This window comes from Phoenix dactylifera, unplaced genomic scaffold (genome assembly GCF_009389715.1).
Source record: "Phoenix dactylifera cultivar Barhee BC4 unplaced genomic scaffold, palm_55x_up_171113_PBpolish2nd_filt_p 000026F, whole genome shotgun sequence".
NCBI lineage: Eukaryota > Viridiplantae > Streptophyta > Magnoliopsida > Arecales > Arecaceae > Phoenix > Phoenix dactylifera.
This window is the reverse complement of record NW_024067667.1, coordinates 2,160,436-2,179,571: the sequence shown is the minus strand read 5'-3', so window position 1 is coordinate 2,179,571 and position 19,136 is coordinate 2,160,436. Positions and strand designations below refer to the sequence as shown.

At 34.2% G+C, this 19,136-nt stretch overlaps 1 protein-coding gene across 1 annotated transcript; it reads left to right on the top strand.

The window, feature by feature from the left end:
* Window positions 1-6,151: 6,151 nt before the first annotated feature.
* On the top strand, window positions 6,152-10,887 carry LOC103695542. Its single transcript, XM_008776904.4, has 3 exons — window positions 6,152-6,324; window positions 6,491-6,617; window positions 8,237-10,887. Exons 1-3 carry the CDS (start codon window positions 6,152-6,154, stop codon window positions 10,841-10,843), a joined length of 2,907 nt encoding a protein of 968 aa, XP_008775126.3. The 3' UTR covers window positions 10,844-10,887.
* The last annotated feature ends 8,249 nt before the right edge of the window (window positions 10,888-19,136 follow it).

Here is a 19,136-nt window from a genome sequence, read left to right as displayed (position 1 = left end):
CTAATGCTAACTGAAGCATTAGTGATCGCATATTCAGTCTGACCTCTGGTCTTGCATTTACTTGTTCAATAGTCTCTCCTTTATCTTGGTCTTCAAATACTAAAGACAATCCAGGACAATACTCGATCTTGCCCTTCTCATAGAGCATGAGTCTTTGAAAGTCAAGCTTCTTGAGGATTCTAAAACTTTCATACTGTAGAGTTTTGATGGACTGATTTATCTACTATAGGGGTGTGATTAGCCGGGTTCACCATAAGATACATTGGAGCATGTTGTGGTGCTTGATACTAGCTTGAGATAACAGAGACAAGCCTCTTAACCTACCTCTCCATCAAGCCAATTGTACCTTGTGTTGTTCTAGAAATGGCCTCAATATAGTGGCCACTTGACTCATAATGGCTTCCAATAGGTCCCATTAGCTCTAATCTATATAGAACTTGAACCATGTGACCATGTCTTCCCAAGGACTAGCTAGTGGATAAATCATTTTTACCTAAAGAACACGCATTTCAAAACCAGAAATCTAAGTAGTAGTAGAGCAAGTCTGATCGTCAAGAACTTCAATTCCTTGCTAAGCCAAAGGATTTTGTATATTTGGCTTAGTCCAGAAACTCTGAGGTTATTTCTTAGCATGAGGAAGTAGACTTTCCAATAGTCCTGACAACTGAGCATCGTGTTTCTTCATGGTAGCATCTTGATAGCTGCATGTATAGTCCCACTGAGTATGCTAGAAGAGATATGTTAGCATTTTTTTCCATCAAGCGGAAGGGCATCAACATCTCTACCTAGATTGTGTAGTTGGATGGGCATGCCACTGATGTCTAAAATTAGAAAGAGGTAAGGTTAGTAGAGTGGGTCTTGCTGCCTTGAGCTTTAAATACTTTCACTATCGAGACATTGTCTTCTCAAAGAAGGAGGAGGTCGCTGAGGCTATAAATCTAAGCTAAAAGCTACAAACTAAAGAAAAACTAAGATATAATTAAGTCAATAAAGTAAGGTAAAAAAAGGTAAATGAAAGGATAAATAAAGATAGCAGAAATGATAAGTGTTCAACTGGTGAAAGGTCCTTTTCTATAATTATATTCTAATATTTATAAACCAGGTTGTAAATGGTTAGATGATCATCTACTTCAAGTGTTCACACCTATCGATACTTGACCTCCACTTCTTGAACAGTTCCAGCAGTTGGAATCAACTGCTCTCTCCTCTTCATATTCTGATAACTGCCATGCTCTGTGCTATATCACAATCCCTTTGCCAAACCGATGGATTAATCGTTGCAAGTCATCGTACCTGCTCAGCCTCGGCTCAATACATCCTCCCTCGACCTATATCTTTAGTAACTATTCAGCCTATCTTGCCGATGTTTCTTCCATTCGGCCTATCAGGCATTATTTGGACTTGCATCAAACTGTTCCTCAACTATTTGGTCTATTCTCTTGGTGGAACTCAAAAATGTCAAAGCTTCGACCTTTGAGTTATCATCTCACTCCATCAATTTGGGTACTTGGTTCAACATCTCTTCATCATTGCTTTGCCCTAGTGCAGCCTCGTGGCCATGCACACATTCATCATTGCATGTTATTACCAGCTAGGATGTGACACAAACATATATACATATACTTATATTTATGGTAATATAATAATAAACAATAATAAAATTTTAAATAAAAATTATGATAAAATAATATTAAGTAAGAATATTATTTACTATATAATATATTATACAATAATATGATGATTATAATTAAATATTAATAATAACAAATGAACTTAATTCTGAAAATTAGACTAGAAAAAAATGATTCTATATAAATTATCAATTTATACAAAACTCTATTTTATATACAACATCTAGAAAATATATAATTCATGATTATTTTATTTTTGCTATAACTAAAGAGTAATGATGGCATTTGATGTAAAAAAAGTATTATTATTTTAATATCTTTTTTATTTTAAATAATTTTTGATTTTTTATATTTTAGTAAAAATTTAGTCGAACTGATGACCTAAACAACTAGGTCAGTCTTGATATAGGTTTAATAACTATGCCTTGGATCCTAATTACTTATTATCATGTGTAGTTTGCATTTAGTAAATTTTGTTCCCATCCTTATGATTATATAATTTATGCCGATTTTCATAATTAAATTTTACTAAAATCCAATTTATATCCAAATAATATCCAACTTATATCCATTTTGATAAAAAAATATGGACATATCTAATATCCAACTTGTATTAATATCCCTTTAGTATGAATATGGATATGATTAAAATCTAATTTGTACTCATATCCATTTAAAATAAATATGGATAGTATTCTTGGTACCGATTTAATATCTGTATTCGTATTTGTATTCATGAAAAATATGGATATAAGTATGGATATACTAGTATTCGATCTGTTTTAAGCCTAAGAAGATCGGGTTAGCTAGGTCAAGTAAATTTGATAGAATTAATGAAATTTTGCTTGACTGAGATCATAATTGGCCAATTAGAAGTGGATTCAAATTAGAAAATAGGTGGATTGTGTTTTGATAGAAGTAGGATGGGTAGAATTAGATTGTATTGGATAAATTAGGGTCATAAATTGGGTCAGTTGATGCAATTTGATTTATTTAAATGTGCAATGGATTGGTTAAAGGTAGGATGAGTGGATATCAACCAATATATGGCTAACTGAAACAAGAAAAGTGGATTAGTGAGATGAAGATCGATCGTAAGCAAGTAGTTCGAGGTTTAGGAGGATGTCCGCTTGCCACTTTTAGGCCTAAAAACTTAAGATGTGTGGACCAAGTATGTCTATAACTTTAAAATTTTTAAATGATAGAGCAAATACCTAATGATATCTTTTGTTTTACTACCAATAGTTTCTTTTTTATATGATGTTATATTACCCAATAAAATATTATTTTTATCATTTAATATATATATTATTCCAATTACAAATTTATACCATATAGTATGTTAGAATATATTACATGTCAATAAATTATGTTCTTAAGATAATAATATATAAAACATATTTCTGTTATTATTAGTTATACCCTAAGATTGTGATATTACATATATTACTATGTAAAATGTTAATAATATATACCAGAGTATACATCATATTACATTGTATGGCACTATATTTTCTAAATTGTAGGACTTGGTTATGTTGTTCTCCACTCCTTGATAAAAGGTTGTTGCAGGATATGGTGCTCGATCTGCAGCTATGAACATATTGCTCATGATTGCCATCTAGTGATTTTACAGCGTTAGACTCCAAGATCACTTCCATGAGAGATGCTTGATATGAATTCATTTTCTCTAAGATGAAGGTATATCAGTCTAAGGGTTTCAAAGTGTCTACAAAAGAAAGATTAAGAAAAAATAAACTAATTTAGCTGCAACAAGCTAAATCAAAGATAAAACTAAGGAGGAAATATTTGAGATAGTATTAACAGGGGATTTAGCGAGAAAGCGAGGTAATGGAACACTTGGCTTTTCCATTAAAATCCTAAAAAAAAAATAAAGGAACTAGGATAGTGTAATTATGCTTAAGTTATATGAATAATTAAAATAAGATAAGAAAGACTAGAGGACTTTCTTGGGGCATGCAAATTCGAGCCATGTAGCAAGGACCTCATTGGATTGCACCATCTAAGACTATAAAAAAAACTTAGTTTGGCTTGTCTTAAGGCAGAGTAGCCTTAGTCTTTGGCTCACAACTCCTTAAAGAGGCTTCTTACAGAGATTCTACGATTTTTAGGGTCCTAGGAGCTTTGAGGTTTATAGAAGCCTAGAGCTTATGTATCCAATGTGAGACTAAGAAAAAATGACGGAAATTACATGAGAAATTGCCACAATCAAGTTAAGATCAACTTATGAGAATTTTAACCTGTGTAGGCTTCAAATTCCTTTTAGTGATGAGACCCGAGTTTCAAGACAAACTATATAATTGACAAAGTAAGAATTGCCTTACCATCAATATGTACTGACTATAAGAAGCCTTATCATCACAACCTGTTGATGGCTTGTTAGTAGGGTTTTGGCTGGCCATGTTCACTCCTCCGTAAAATTGGTGGTTGTGATGCATGGGGATGCCTATGCACAATGGGCTAGGTGTCCACATATACTAAGATATATTCGCTATTTGTTATTATAGTAGGATAAATATTAATTAAATAAATATAATATATTTATTATGTTAAATTTCAATATAATACGTAACTAACAAATATTATACATTTCTTTACACGTTAATAAAAAAATTGCATCTTAAAATTATCAATGGTAAGGATCAAATATTATTACTTATTAACATTAGTATATTAGTGCCTTCTAGATGGATGAGGTGAGGGGATCCAATGCTAGCTAAATTGATACGTGCATTCCTATCATAATTTTGTGCATATATGGTAGAATTAGATCTCACATGCTATGAGTTTAGTATTTATGTCATGTTTTCTATTCTAATTAAAATCTACACCACTAAATATGATATATATTGTATTAAATACGTAAAACCCAATGATGATTTTTTAAAATAATTCTTGTTTAAAATTGGGATAGCCATAGAAGGGAATATAATTTGAAATCATCTAATGTTGCTAACTTTTATTTTGCAAATATTTTAAGATTTGTAAACCATGATCGGTGATATTGATTCTTAAATTTTATATATGGTACTTTACTTTTTCGACTTAACAAAGCCACTATGAATTATTTTATAACAAGCCAAAGCATAGACAACAACCCTGTGAAAATTATTTAAACTAAGTATTTTGGATATGAAAATTAATTGATTAATGAAGTGTTTTTTTGATAAACAAGGTACGCCATGTAAGTTATTTTTGATACTTCATGAAAGAAACTAAAATTCTAAAATTGTTGTTAATTAGAAAACTAAAGATTCAAAGCATGACAAATATTATATTTTAATTCAATTTTTCAAGCAACTATTCTGTATTTCAATACAATACATGCACATTATCACATTTTAAAGTTTCTTCTCAGAGTTTGTAACGATTGTTGCAGCTACTCTCCTTTAATAAAATGAAAATTATTAAAGACTATTTAAAAGATAAAAAAACATACTTTTCACCCCAAAAGTATTTGCTAGAAAGGAGTTTTGTAAGAGATTGCTATAGGACCTTGGCGTGTATTAAATGTACTCTTTTTATTAGTAGACTCACAAGGCAAATTTCATAACTAAAATCAGCTTAGGCCAACCAATGTTGCCACAAAAGCCTAACATGTGCACCCTCTTTGACTAGAACATTCCAAAAATAGTTTATCGTAATAATCATTACTTTATTGCTTTGTGACAAAATATTCCTTACAATTTATACTTATCCATAAAGGGTTTGACAAATATAAAATATGGAATAGTTTCTTGCTTAATTAAAAAATTTAGATATAAAAAATAATGTATGTGAAGATATATTTAGATTTTAAAAAAATCATGTACATAAAATTATATATTGTACATATGTATAAAAAATACATGTGAGTAAGCATATCCATGAAATATATCCAATAATTATGAATATTTGCATATTGAGGAATTTTTTCACTAGTGCTTTCACAAGTAAGATTCTAAGTATATGCTTGAAGTATTTTACAAATTTAAAATGTATTTCATCATACAAAAATATAATGTATAAATAGTAAACAATTTTTTAACTAAAAAAATATTAAATGATTTCTATATACAAATCGGTTAATGTGCATATAATACAAGTTTTATTAAAACTTCTACCATGGTCCCCACCAAACTTTTAAGAGAATGCCTAACAATCACAACAACCAATTCATTGTAATCATTCCATGAAAATTAATGCATGACTTTAACCTTATCTTCCCTTATTAATGGAAAAAATAAAATACTCCACTCTCAAACACATATAAGTTAATCTCTTGCCCATTACTTTCTATCATCTCTAGAAGTTTTCTTCCTTTCTCGTCACTATCGCCCTGTGTTTCTTTACCAAATAGATTTAGGCTTCTCTAGATCTCGCATGGGAGATGCTTCATCATCCGAAGCATGTCACTTAGATGGATTTCAAAATTTCTACCCTCTGGATGATGTTACCCTTGTTATCGCAGCATATCCTATAACCGTTATATCCTTTTATCAAGCTTTCCAAAATATATCATGGATAGTCATGCGAGTCCAAATCTTAATCAAGCTTTCATCGATCGAAACAATCATATTACTAGACACACATATGGGCAATCACTTGCGCTCGAAGATGGGGTCGATACATTCATCCCTTACAAGCCAAAAAGACCCAACCTTGTGACGATTTGGACGCCCGAAGATGATAGGTAAGTGGAATTCTTACTTCTCCCTTTATTATGGTTTTTAGGATATTTTCACAAAATTTCCTTTTTCTAATCGTGTGTAATCAACAAATTTTTATTTTTTCTTCTTTATTTAGAAATCTATAGTCACAAACAATGGAGATGTTTTGTATAAATATTTATTTTGTAGATTATTAATTAAATTGGTGAAGAAGTATGGCGAAAAGAATTGGATGATTATAGCCAATAGACTAAAAAAGCGAACTTCTAGGCAGTGCAGAGAAAGATGGATCAACTATCTGCGGCCTAACATCAAGGTTAACCTTCTGTTCCTCTTTACTTCTTTTAAATTTAGATAAAAAATGAGAAAATTCTGAAAGCCTTGTTGTTTTTTATTCATCCAATGCATATATATTTTGCTCCATCTTTCTATAGTATTTTTTTTTTATAAATTTCAATCTTAGAACCATTTCACTCTTTTTTTTAATAAGTTAGATGTTTATGTTTTTTTGTATCTATATGCATGTATAACAGGGTTGGATGTAATAAAGCTTTCTACATTTGCTTGATACATGGATTTCCACATGTGAAAACTACACTAAGCATAAATGCAAATTTTACCTATCAATGGAGTTATCTTCAACTATAAGTGCATTGAGTGTTAGACAATGCCAAATTTGGCTAGCTTGCTGTTGATTCATATTTCATGAACATGAATTTATTTGTATGATAGATGTAGATGTATACTTATATGTGTATGTATGCACATACTTTCTGTACACCTGATAGTATTATTTTGATAAAAGAATATCTCACCCCTCCATTTACGAAATAAGAAAAGGACCACACCATTTCTACTCCAATGTCAGACGTATGATGGGTACATTTATGTCAAACATCATTGTTCCAAAAAAAGTAAAGATGAGAGTATTTGATCCAGAAAATATGCAAGGCTCATGCATTTATAATATTATAATAATATAGTAAATAAAATCAAATTGGAAGGCTTATTTTCTTTCTGAAATGTATTGTTGTTCCTGTACCTTAGGACTAGCTACTTTTGTCTCTTTTTTAAGCACAGAATATATAAATAATAGGACTACATTTCAAAATGAAATATGGTTACAAACATTACTAAAGTATTTATCAAATTATTAATTATTTTTTTTTATTTTGATGAATATTTTATGGAATAAATCCTTATATAAGAATTGATTTATTTGTAAAATGTTAAATGACCTGTAAATGTCACCATATTGAATATTGTGTATCCTTTTTACATGTGCATGAATTATATCTATGATAATTATATCTTCTTTATGTGAAATTTGGCTCCACATATTTTTACAAGTTGGAGTTCAACAAGTTTTTCCCAAACATGGATTCATGAATGTGATTAGGAATGTGCTCTTAGAATGCAGCAACTTAAGACATTTTACCACACCTAGCTTCCAAGAAAGTGGCAAGAATCTTTAATGCTATTCTAACATGTACTCTTAGATGAAGTCATATGAAATTATAAGTAAACAGTAAAATCTCCATGATACATGACCACGAAGATATAAGAATTTTAGTTGGATGAAAGTATTGGAGGCATTTATTTTGACCAAAGGTTTGTAATGCTGTAATATATAATTAAGAATCTATATATATGTGTAGCAGTTTTAGTATAGAATAGCGTCAATAGTTTTGGAAACAAATCTGTCTTCTCACAGTATACATCACATGATCTAATTAAGTTGAATTCAATTGTCGATCAGAACTCATCCTTATAAGTGATCATAATTTACAAATGGAGCCTCTCTCTTTTGGAAATATTAATTTATGAATTGCAGTTATATATATGCAGCATTCACAAGCATTACTCAAACTGCGAACATGCTAATAAAATTTAATTATATGCTGTGAACTAATTGTGGTGACTTCATCTGCACAGAGGGATGCTTGGACGGATCAAGAAGAGAGAATAATAATTCTAGCCCATCAGGAGCTGGGCAATAAATGGGTTGAAATCGCGAAAAGACTGCCCGGAAGAACAGAAAATGGTCTGAAAAATCACTGGAATTCAACTAAACGCAAGCTATATTCTGGGAGACCATGGTGGTCCACGTTAGCCAAGAAAACCCCCTTGCAAGAATATATTAAATGCTTGGAAGATCCATCATCAGATGTAGAATCAGTGGTGGCCGCACTGACCCAAAACCAGGAGAATGGAAGCAACGATTGTTCCATGGCGTCAGTGAACTACACAAGCATGCCTGCCGTTGGACCCAGGAGATGCAGTGACAGCCACATGAGCTTACAAGACCATGGCACACAAAGTTCCCTCTCACAAAACTCCATCAGAAACCTCACTCAGTCATCAGCACCAGCAGCTCCGATGACCCCTATGAGCATGCCTACTTTCGCAGACAGAGCGGCCAGAGACTGTCCCTCAGACTTCTCCGCCCTGGATTTACAAAGCACCCTTTGGCAAAGCTACAGCAAAAGCAGCCAGTCGCCAGTAATGGCAGCTGCAATGGCGGCGACACCTATTAGTAACTGGAATGGTGGGTGCAATAGTGGTTCAGTGGTAACATTGCCCAGCTCCTACTTGCCAAACAACACTGGAAGCTTAACCCAGCCATTAGCAGCATCAGGATCAATTATGGCAGCGCCCAATGGAAATTGGGAGAGCAGGTTTAACTATGTTTCAGGGGCACCAATGAACCTCACAAGCATGCCAGCTATTGAACTTGGTAACGGCAAAGGCACCGATTTACAGTCCTCCTGCGTGCGAAATCAGTTGTCGGTTATGGTAACATCAGCAATGACAGCACTTACCGAGAACCGAGACAATGGATCTAACAATGGTTTGGTGATTCCAAATACCCTCACAAGCATGCCTGATAGTGTGGTCGAAGTTGGCACAGGCTTGTCTTCCACCAATTCAGCAAGCTCTCTCTTGGAAAACAACTTCAGAAGCTTGGGCCAGCCCTTTGTGGCAGCAACTCCAATTGGAGACCAAGAGAGTGGATGGAATATTAATAATGTGGACAATGACTTGGACTTCATTACCAATTTTGACTTCAACAACATGCCTGATTTTTGGTCCACAGAGGTGTTGCCTAATAGGAATGAGGACACCGATGGCACCAGAACTGATTCTATCAGGCAGCAAGTCCTAGCTTGGACATCCGTATTTGTCAAGGAACCAACTGGAAATCCGGAGAGTGGATGGAACAGTGGTTTGATGGCACCAACAACCCTCACAAGCATGCCTCATATCGGACCCAATATGGGCGAAGACGATGTCACGGATTTGTTCACCTACGGTTCTCCAAGATCCCACTTGCAAAACAACCTCGGAAGCTTGGATCAGCCAGCAGCATTGGTAGCTCCAATTGGAAGCCAAGAGACTGGATGTAATAACGGTTCCATGGCGACAACGACCGCCATGAGCGTGCCTGCTACTGAACACTATTTTGACAAGGATCATCTCAACTCCATTGCCAGTTTGGAGCTTGATAACAGTTTTAATTTTGTGTCGGCAGAGATGCTCGCTGATTCGAATGATGGTATCAGTTTTGCTAATACCAATTCTATTAGGCAGCAGGTCCAAGCTTCGGCATCATCAGTGATGGGGGTGACCGCTGGAAATCATGAGAGTGGATGTTTAATGGCACCAATGGCCCTTGCAAGCATGCCTACCACTGAGTTTAATATGGCAGAAAAAGATGTCACAAACTTGTTCGCCTCTGAATCAACCAGCTCCCTTTGGCAAAACAAAAGCAGAAGCTTGGACCAACCATCCACAATGGCAGCTCCAAATGGAAATCAGGAGAGTGAATATAATAATCGTTCAATGGCATCGACGACCATCACAAGCATTCTTGCTACTGAACCTGGTATGCACGAGAACGATGACATGCCGGATTATATGATCGCAAAGGTGTCATCTGATAAGAACGAAGACTTCAGTTGCACCAATATCGACCAGCCAAGGAAAGACCCTTTAGCTGAAAAGGGCTGTGGAATGGTGGTGGAAAGCAGCACCATTGATTGGGGTCTTGATGACTTGCCTGATTATATATTCATGGAGGTGTTGCCTGACGGAGATAATGATTCTAGTAACACCTACACTAACCAGCCTCATCGAGGCCCTTTGACTGAAGAGGGATGTGAGGTGGAGATGGAGATGCTGCTTCAAGGAGATGATGAAATCAATTGCACCAACGTTGAGCAGTCAATAGGAGGTCCTTCAATAGAAAATAGTTGTGGGATGGAGATGGTGGGAAGTAGTAATGTAGCTAACCGGGCCTGTGATGACTTGCCTTACATGGTCACGGAAGTGTTACCTCAGAGAGATAATTTCAGTTGGACCAACACTGATCAACCAAGGGAAGATGCTTCAGAGAAGGGCTCTGGGATGCAGATGGTAGGAAATAACGCAGCAGAAAAGATGGCATGTGAGAATGAGAAGAGGAATCTGAACCAAAGGGACATAGACCTGCTGGAAATGGTGTCCTTCAACAAATTCAATACCTGGGGTTCTATGATATGACTTTAACCCCATTGTCAAATGATTGAATTGGAGGGAAGTGTTCTTAAAAAGTTATGGCAAAGGGAAGATCTTTGAAACAAGCTTTTCAAATAAAGGAGTGGAAAGGACAATGTCAAGATGCAAACTTTTACCATTTTGTTTTTTCAGTCTCTTCCTTGTTCAAGCTTGAGCTGATTTGAGCTAGAGTGGCACAAACTTTCTCCATTTGTCTTGTATTCTTCCTGGATGAAAAGTTAGTTGCCTGTGCTCAGTATTTTCCCAAAAAATATGTTTTTCTTTTTGGAATAAAACAGTGCTGCTTGGAATTATTTTCTAGCTGTCTAATTTTAGAATGCTGGAAATCGCAATGGTATCCAAATGATGATTCAGTTTGAAGTTTGGCAAAAAAAAAAGCATGATGTTTGTTGTCAATCGATGTTTAATTGCTTTCTTGTTGAACTATATATGGAAGCTATACTGCCTAATTTCATCCATTCCAGGGGGCTCAAATAAAGAAATAAAGTAAATAATGGTCAGTGCATTTAGGAATGAGTGGTAGCAAAAAAGTGTTTGGTTTCACCATTCTTTCTCACTCTCAAGTACAAAATTTTCTTTTTCTTTTCAGGATGATGTTCATGTAGCATTGTATTAAACCATTCAATCTCTATGAAGCACTGCAGCTAAAATTTTGTTATATTATGTCCATGTAATCTCATACTCATCTGTTTAAACTCATTTGCTGAAGAAAATTAATGATAGATATTCCATGTATATCCTAGTTATTCCAGTACTATTCTCTTCCATTTCTTTCTTTTGCCTGGAAAGACAAATTCCTTGACAGTCAAGAAAAGATGTTACATCTACAAATCTTTATCACATATGTATCTTCTGCTTATCTTAACCTTATAGTTCTACTTGTTTACTTATTTTATATGGTTCTTACATGTTTTCTTGTAGCATCACTGTCAAATATCCATTATCTAGTCCTTTGATGTTATTTGTGCACTTTTATCTCATTCCCTTTCAACAAACTCCTTGTATAGAGGGTAACCACAGTCACCTCTTGATCTCTCTGTCTTTGGCCAAAACCATGGGTCTTTAAACATGTACATTTTTTTAATCTTTAGGTTTCATAATTTTTATGCTTAATTTCTAAGTGTAGTCATTTTTGAGTCCTGTATTATTCTATGAATCATCATACATATTGCATAGTCAGGCTTCTTAGCTTGATTTCATCTTTTATAGCATTTTGATAGCTTTTTTTTAAGTCTGTACTACATTATTCTCAAACACTATGTGAAATAAATCTATCAAATAATAACTGAAATGGGAACACAAAATATAACCATTTTAAATAAAGTAACTTCTTATTTTGCTCATAACTGAATTTAAGGTTTCATGGGATTCTAATATCTACTAATTTATGTCTGATTGTATATTTTCTGACATTGCAATATACATGTTGGATGTTAAATTTCTACACAATCAAGGAGGTGTACAATTGGCTAGTGAGCTTCTAACTTAAACATTAGTTTTTTTTTTCTTTTTTTCTTTTTTCTTTTTGCCTTGATAGGAAGTTTGCTTCACAGAATAACCATTATAATCATTCATTTCATGATAAAATTATTAGAATTTGATCCAATAGCAAATCAAATCACCAATTCCATGATAACCCATTGTTGACTAGATCATCAATGATGTACTTTACATTAAACTTCAGGCTCCTATATATAGTCTCTATTCTATGAAGTTGTGTTAACTCTCTACTATATCATCTCAATCCTGATTCCTACATCTTGATATTAAAATATAGAAGGTCTATATTTTCCTGTATAAAGTAGAAAGCAGTACTTTAAGACCTAACACATAACCAGATTGGAAAGCTGTCAAAGAGGCATAGGATAAGTATAAAAATGATTGTTCAAACCAAACACATTTTTCTCTTGTAATTTTCACTTTATCTTTTTAAAATGATTGAACATGCCCCATTTTTAATTCCATAATAGAGGGGGTGTGTGTAAAATATGATATGATAATTTGCTTGGAATTTTTTTGGAGAGTATGTAAATTTAGTAAAGTATTATTTTAGTATTTATTTGAGTTTATTAATTACATGCATACATTAGTGATGGGTCCTTGAATTAGTGCTTAGAATTTCTATAGCTATAACTTTTGCAGATGAAGTGCTATTGGAGTACATTTATTAGATGCATGCATAAGTAGATTCACAAATGAGGAGCAGGTCCATATCAAGTGAATTATGGTATCACTTAATTAGAATCAATGAAAAAAGTGAAATATTGGAGCCTAGAAGTTACTCCAATGCATAAGACAGGTCATAATTACTGGAAGTTTCATTGATTGTCTCTTACAATTTCTAATAGTGTTACTTGGAATTCATGTAAGTATGATTATCTGTATTTGCAAGATTTTAGTACATTAATTTAAAGGAGTATATGGAGCATGAAAAACAAAAGAGTTTTAAAGTTAGATGATTTTCTTAGGAATTTGTTGGGAAAGTGGACCATATTTTGTAAAGCATAGAAGCGAGTAATAAAGCACATTAATTATATAGATGCATAAATGAATTCATATGAAAAGAAGGTTCACCAAATTTTTCATTTAGGATTTCTATGCATTATCCCTTAGAGTTTATGTAAAATTTAATGAACTATTATTGTATGCATTACTTACATATCTTTGTAAGTTAAAAACGTGAAGAAGGTTTATGAAACAGACTATTAGACTTTCTATGAGTTCACTGGAAATGCAATGCAATAAAATATTATTTAGAATGCATTAATTGCATGGAGGTTCATGAAATTATCTATTGAAGAATATACTAGCATCACCTAGAATTGAAATATCAAGTATAATGTAGTATTATTAGAGTGCATTAGTTACATATATGCAAGTGTCTAAAAAAAGTGAGGAGTTTTGTATAATTCTTAAAGATTCTTACCAGTCACATGAAATTCATGTAGCTATTAATTACTTGTGCTAGTCTAGAGAGAGAGAGAGAGACAGGGGGGGAGGTTGAATAATTATTAGATGTTTTTCCTTGGAAAGATGGAAGGGAAACAAATTTGTCAAGTATTCATTAAAGTATTTAAAGAAGTGCATTAATTACATGCATATATGAATGGAGACATTAGTGAAAAGAATGTTAAAAATAAACGTCTTAGGGTTTCCATAGAGTATCCTTTGAAATCCTTATAAAATAAATGGTATTAATTGATTGCATAATATATTGAAGTATTAGAGCACACTAGTTACATAAAATATAAATCAAGTCATAGATAAGGATAATTTATATTGATGTTACCTAAACATGGCACTAATAGAAAAACTTCATGGTATATAACAAAATGGATTGATGCAATTTATGGGGTTGAAGTGATACATGATAAGGATGCAGTATAGGACACCAATCCCCTTATAAAATGTGGCATGGAGCCTTCTTTTGGAATCAAAGTTAGACGCTAATGTATTTTTTATTAGAATTTTATAATAATGAGTAATCTCAAAAATATATTTAAAACTGATGGTGTCAACAACTATATTTGGTAAAATTATTGAGGAACAATACTAATGACTAGGTTCAGGTCCCACCCTAACCCTATTTTGGTTGTGTTTCTTCTCTTCTTAGCTCTCAAAAAAATAAAAAATAAAAATTATAATAGTATGACTAGAATTCATATTATTTATAATTAAGTATATTGGAATACATTAGGTATATACATGCAAATGTGAAGCCATTAACGAGAAAGTTTTGTGAAATAGTCCCTTGGGGTTTCCATAATAGTGTCACATGGAATTCATAAACATCAACTTACTTGGAAAGTAAACCAAGTAAATTTACTAAAAGTCCTGCAATATATAAAAGACAATATATAAATGTCCAAGAGAAGAAATTCTAGGAGGTGCTACATCTAGGGCTGCAAATAGGTCGGGTCAACCCGTGACTCAACCCATGTAAGACCCGACCCGACCCGAATTTTAGGACTCGTAGGGTCGGGTTGGGTCCTAAATTTGGACCCGTTCTATTTTTTGGGTCGGATCGGGTCCACCCAATCTCGACCCAAACCCAAACCCGACCCGACCCATTTTTTTAGATGGAAAGTTGTGCTTGTTCAAATGTTTTAGATGCAGAAACCTGCAGCCTAAATGTTGGGAAAGTTGATTTTGTTTTAATCTGTGTATTTTATGCTCAATGTGAGGCATAATAATATTTTTATCTCTTTCTTATTCCAAAAAGACGTTGATGTACTCTTCTTATTGGTTAAAATAATCAGTGGAAAGATGGTTGCCTTGATGCTTGGGACCGACTTGTTGAATTTAGAGAATGTTGAATTTGAACATGTGAATATAGCTTATCTTGTAAAATGTCTATTTTCTTTTCCAAAAAGAATTAGGGCAATAATTGCCTGATGTTATTTACTATTATATAGTGGAACTTTGAATATAAAAATACATAGACTTGCACTTGGACCCGGACCCGACCTGAATGACCCGTCGGGTCAAAATTTTTAGGCATGGACCCAACCCGACTCGACCTGATTTTCAACTGGATCGGGTCTGGATCCAAAATTAGGACTCGAACAAGAAATCAGATCGGATCGGGGTTACTCAGGACCTGACCCGACCCGATCCATTTGCAGCCCTAGCTACATCAAAGAAACCACATCTCGGGTGTCAACCATGTAACAATAATATTGAGTCCATTCGATATTATTTATTTTTATATACTAAGGGTATGTAGTTTGGAGGCCCTTTACACCAAATCAACCTTATATGATCGAGATTATTGACTTTTAGGCTACGGGTCTATATCCCCAAGAAGAGACCAACTAATTTTGATTAAGCTATGAATCAATTTCATCTTGCTCATACTTCAGCAAGGGATGTAACCAAGCCAAACATGAGCGAACTAAGTCTTCTTCAAGCTCGAATCGAAATAAAAGAATAGCTTAACTTGTGCTTGAGTCAAGCTAAGAAACTCTAGCTATAGATTGCCTTGTAGTCAAGCTAGCTTAAGCTCAACTCATGAATCCTCGAAAACTAAATTGAGATGAGAAAAAGCTCATGAGCTCGATGATGAATCAGCTCAATAATGGTCTCAATTCAACTTTTAACCAAATAAAAATTTTATCAAAGAAAAAAGAAAGAATCAAATCATACCTTTTTTAAGATGATCTTCTCTTGGAAACTCTAATTCCTCACCGCCCATGCTCCCCCTCCATGGCAATCCCACGAACATTACCTTGCTTGTATAATCGAGGACTCGAACTCCTCAGATGCTTGAAGAACAAGCGGCGATATGGTTCCAATAGGTATATTTGATCTCAAAGTCTTTGTTTTGATATCAAATTCTAATAAGTGAATAGCATCAAAAGAATAGGGTAGAGTACAAAAAAGATAGAAGTTAAAAGATTATAGAGATCTAACCTCTTGCAAGTATTGGATGGCTTGCTCCATGTATACGATCTAACAATCATAAGCTTTGAAGGGGAAATACAAATCGATCCCCCAATCTCGTGAATCTGCATTTCCATAGCACCAAAAGAAATCTCTCAAGCTTCTGAGAGATTCAATGTTCGTTCACAAGAGTGAACGTGGTTCTTGATGAAACTCTAGAAAGGGAGGGGGGCAAGAGAGAGAGAGAGAGATTATAGATTTACAAGAAATACTAGAAATTGTATGGAGAAAGGAGTGGAAGAGAGGGTTTGGGTTCTTGCTGGCTAGGTGGATGCCACGATGGGAGAGAAAGGTAAAGGGAAAGTGCTTCAACTTTAGGGCTTCATCCCTTTTCACTCTACACATCAAAAGCTAGAGCCATTCAATTGGGCTATTTATTACCTATAACTCTTTTATAAATAGAATATATATTTATAATACATAATAAATCTAATATATTAAATAATATAAATTACCTAAAAAATTGGGCCATTAGTTCTATCCAAGTTCAACACAAGCAGGCTTGCAAGTAGCTTGCTTGTTTGCCAGCCGTAGCTCTAATAAGTATGCAACTCAAAAAACTATAAGCTATTCCAATCCACATATGCTCCCTCTCACCATTTTTATTAAAATGGTTGAAGCTCTGTTATAAGATTTTTGTTGGATCAAGTTCATAGGGGGCCTTGTAGGTGGAGATAATCCACCATTTAGACCTTGTCCTGTTTCTTAGACTCCCCCTTAATCGGATGCTCTTAAGGTTAATGTCAATGGAGCTCTAAAGGCCGATTGGAAACATGACTTGGTTTTGTAATCTGAAACCATGATGGACATATCCTAGCTACTAGTACTTCACTCACAACTAAAGACTCTGTACCTATTATCCAACTATATGTAGCATGGTAGCATCTAAATTATGCTTTTCACAAGCTTCACATAGACAAGAAATGGATTGAAGGCAAAACTTGCACTGCGAACAGTTGGATTTCGGGAAGGAAAAATCTAAGTACCCTTATCTTCATAAAATTCTAGTAAATTCTTGAGTTTAATTGATTTTTTTTTTTATTTCCCACATATTCAAAGAATGTAATACATTGCTGATCAATTAACTTGTCATTTTGAAATTTCTGCTCTATGGCTCACTAATTTTCTCCCTAATGCTGGCTATTATATTGCTCACTAATTTATACTTTCCTAATTGGGCACTTGTCACCTATTCTTATTTCCTAAAGAAAAAAAAACACATGAATTGTAAGTGATCAAATGAGTTAGATTATGCTCCAAAAATCGCAACCCCCAATAGCTTTGAGAAGGTTCAAGGTTTGAATTTTGGGCGGGATCCTTGATTACCTAGATTTGTATGGTTTACATGAATTCAGATCAAGCTTAGGGAGTGAACACGAAAGACCAGTTCTGCAGTCACAATCATCTACCATGATTTAGTAGGGCCAATGCTAAGCAACAACCCATGTACTACATGGACATTGGAGCATCATAACCATCGTGCAATACATGGATGGATGTGATGCAGTGATTTTTGGATCCTCCCAAGTTCGAGAATGAACTTGAAAGACTATTCCGCAATCACAGATGTCCACCATGATGCAGTAGGGCCTGTGCTATACAAGGGACACAACCATGCAATACATGGACCCATTACTTCGTAGTTGTCGCTCAATATATGGATAACCATGATTGCAGCAATTGGCCTCTCAAGTTCACTCCCAAACTTGAGAGGATTCAAACTCTACATTGGATGTCTGTGGTCCCTTCTATGATTTTTTTTTTTTCAGAAAAAGAATTACACCATGCAAAGAGGAAAATTCTTGAATGCATGAAGATAATTTTTTGGACAATTATGTTCATTAATGATTCTTAACTTCTATCTAGATTACTATAGAGAATCAATAAAATAGTAAGGTTATTATTAAATTAAACTATGACTCATATACTCTAGGTAGAATTTGGGTTAGTCCACTTGTTAGTTAGCCAACAACATTTTTGAATTCTGAGATGAGTTGGGCTAAGTTTAGTTCAAGGGCGTAATTTGCATGATAAGCTCGATGTCATGCCCCAAACCCATCACTCGGGTCGACCACGTGACATGACCACATAATCCCTAAAGTAGAACCCTAGAGATCATGTAAGGCCTAGAAGGTACAAAATTCACATAAACGCCAAAATTAATGATTAATGTAATTAAATCAAATCCAACCAAAATGTACTGATTAATTACATAATTTCAAATGTCCATAAGCAAAAGATAAATTAACTTCTATCTATCAGCAGTCAGACTCCATGCTGATCTCATTTCTCGTCCTACCCGATGGACTTTACAAATTCAGTGCCTCTGAAAAAGAAAGTAAGAGTAGTATGAGCTTTTCCAGCCCAGTAAGAATCCCAACAACCACACACAGTAATAATAATAAAATCAACAAAGTAACAAATAAATGTCATTTCATCATTTCAAAAGCTTAACAAACAATAAGTATATATAACCATTTTATATACATAAATCCTTTTTCACATTATGTGATCCATTCACGTATTACTCTGATTCCCAAGTTTTAGAATTTATTACTTCTGACTTTGGACTAACCAAGATCATGTCCCAGTCCAAAACTGCACAAATCCTACGCATAAGCTCGTGGCAGCTATCCCACGCGTAAGCTCGTGGAGGCTATCCTACGCATAAGCTCGTAGAGGCTATCCCATGCATCAGCTCGTGGCAGCTATTCTACGCATAAGCTCGTCGAGGCTATTTCATGACAAGGTTAGTCCAACCCATTTTATATGTCTAGCTTTACATGTTTAATCACATTTCAATCACATCACCTATTTCCATAAATTCTCAAAAATA

What these genes read in the sequence shown, in the direction of transcription:
- LOC103695542 (XM_008776904.4), top strand. Translation starts at nt 6,152, where the DNA reads ATGGATAGTCATGCGAGTCCAAATCTTAATCAAGCTTTCATCGATCGA. An exon ending in TGGACGCCCGAAGATGATAG is followed by an intron (nt 6,325 to 6,490) that starts GTAAGTGGAATT and finishes TTTATTTTGTAG; the next exon opens with ATTATTAATTAAATTGGTGA. An exon ending in ATCTGCGGCCTAACATCAAG is followed by an intron (nt 6,618 to 8,236) that starts GTTAACCTTCTG and finishes TCATCTGCACAG; the next exon opens with AGGGATGCTTGGACGGATCA.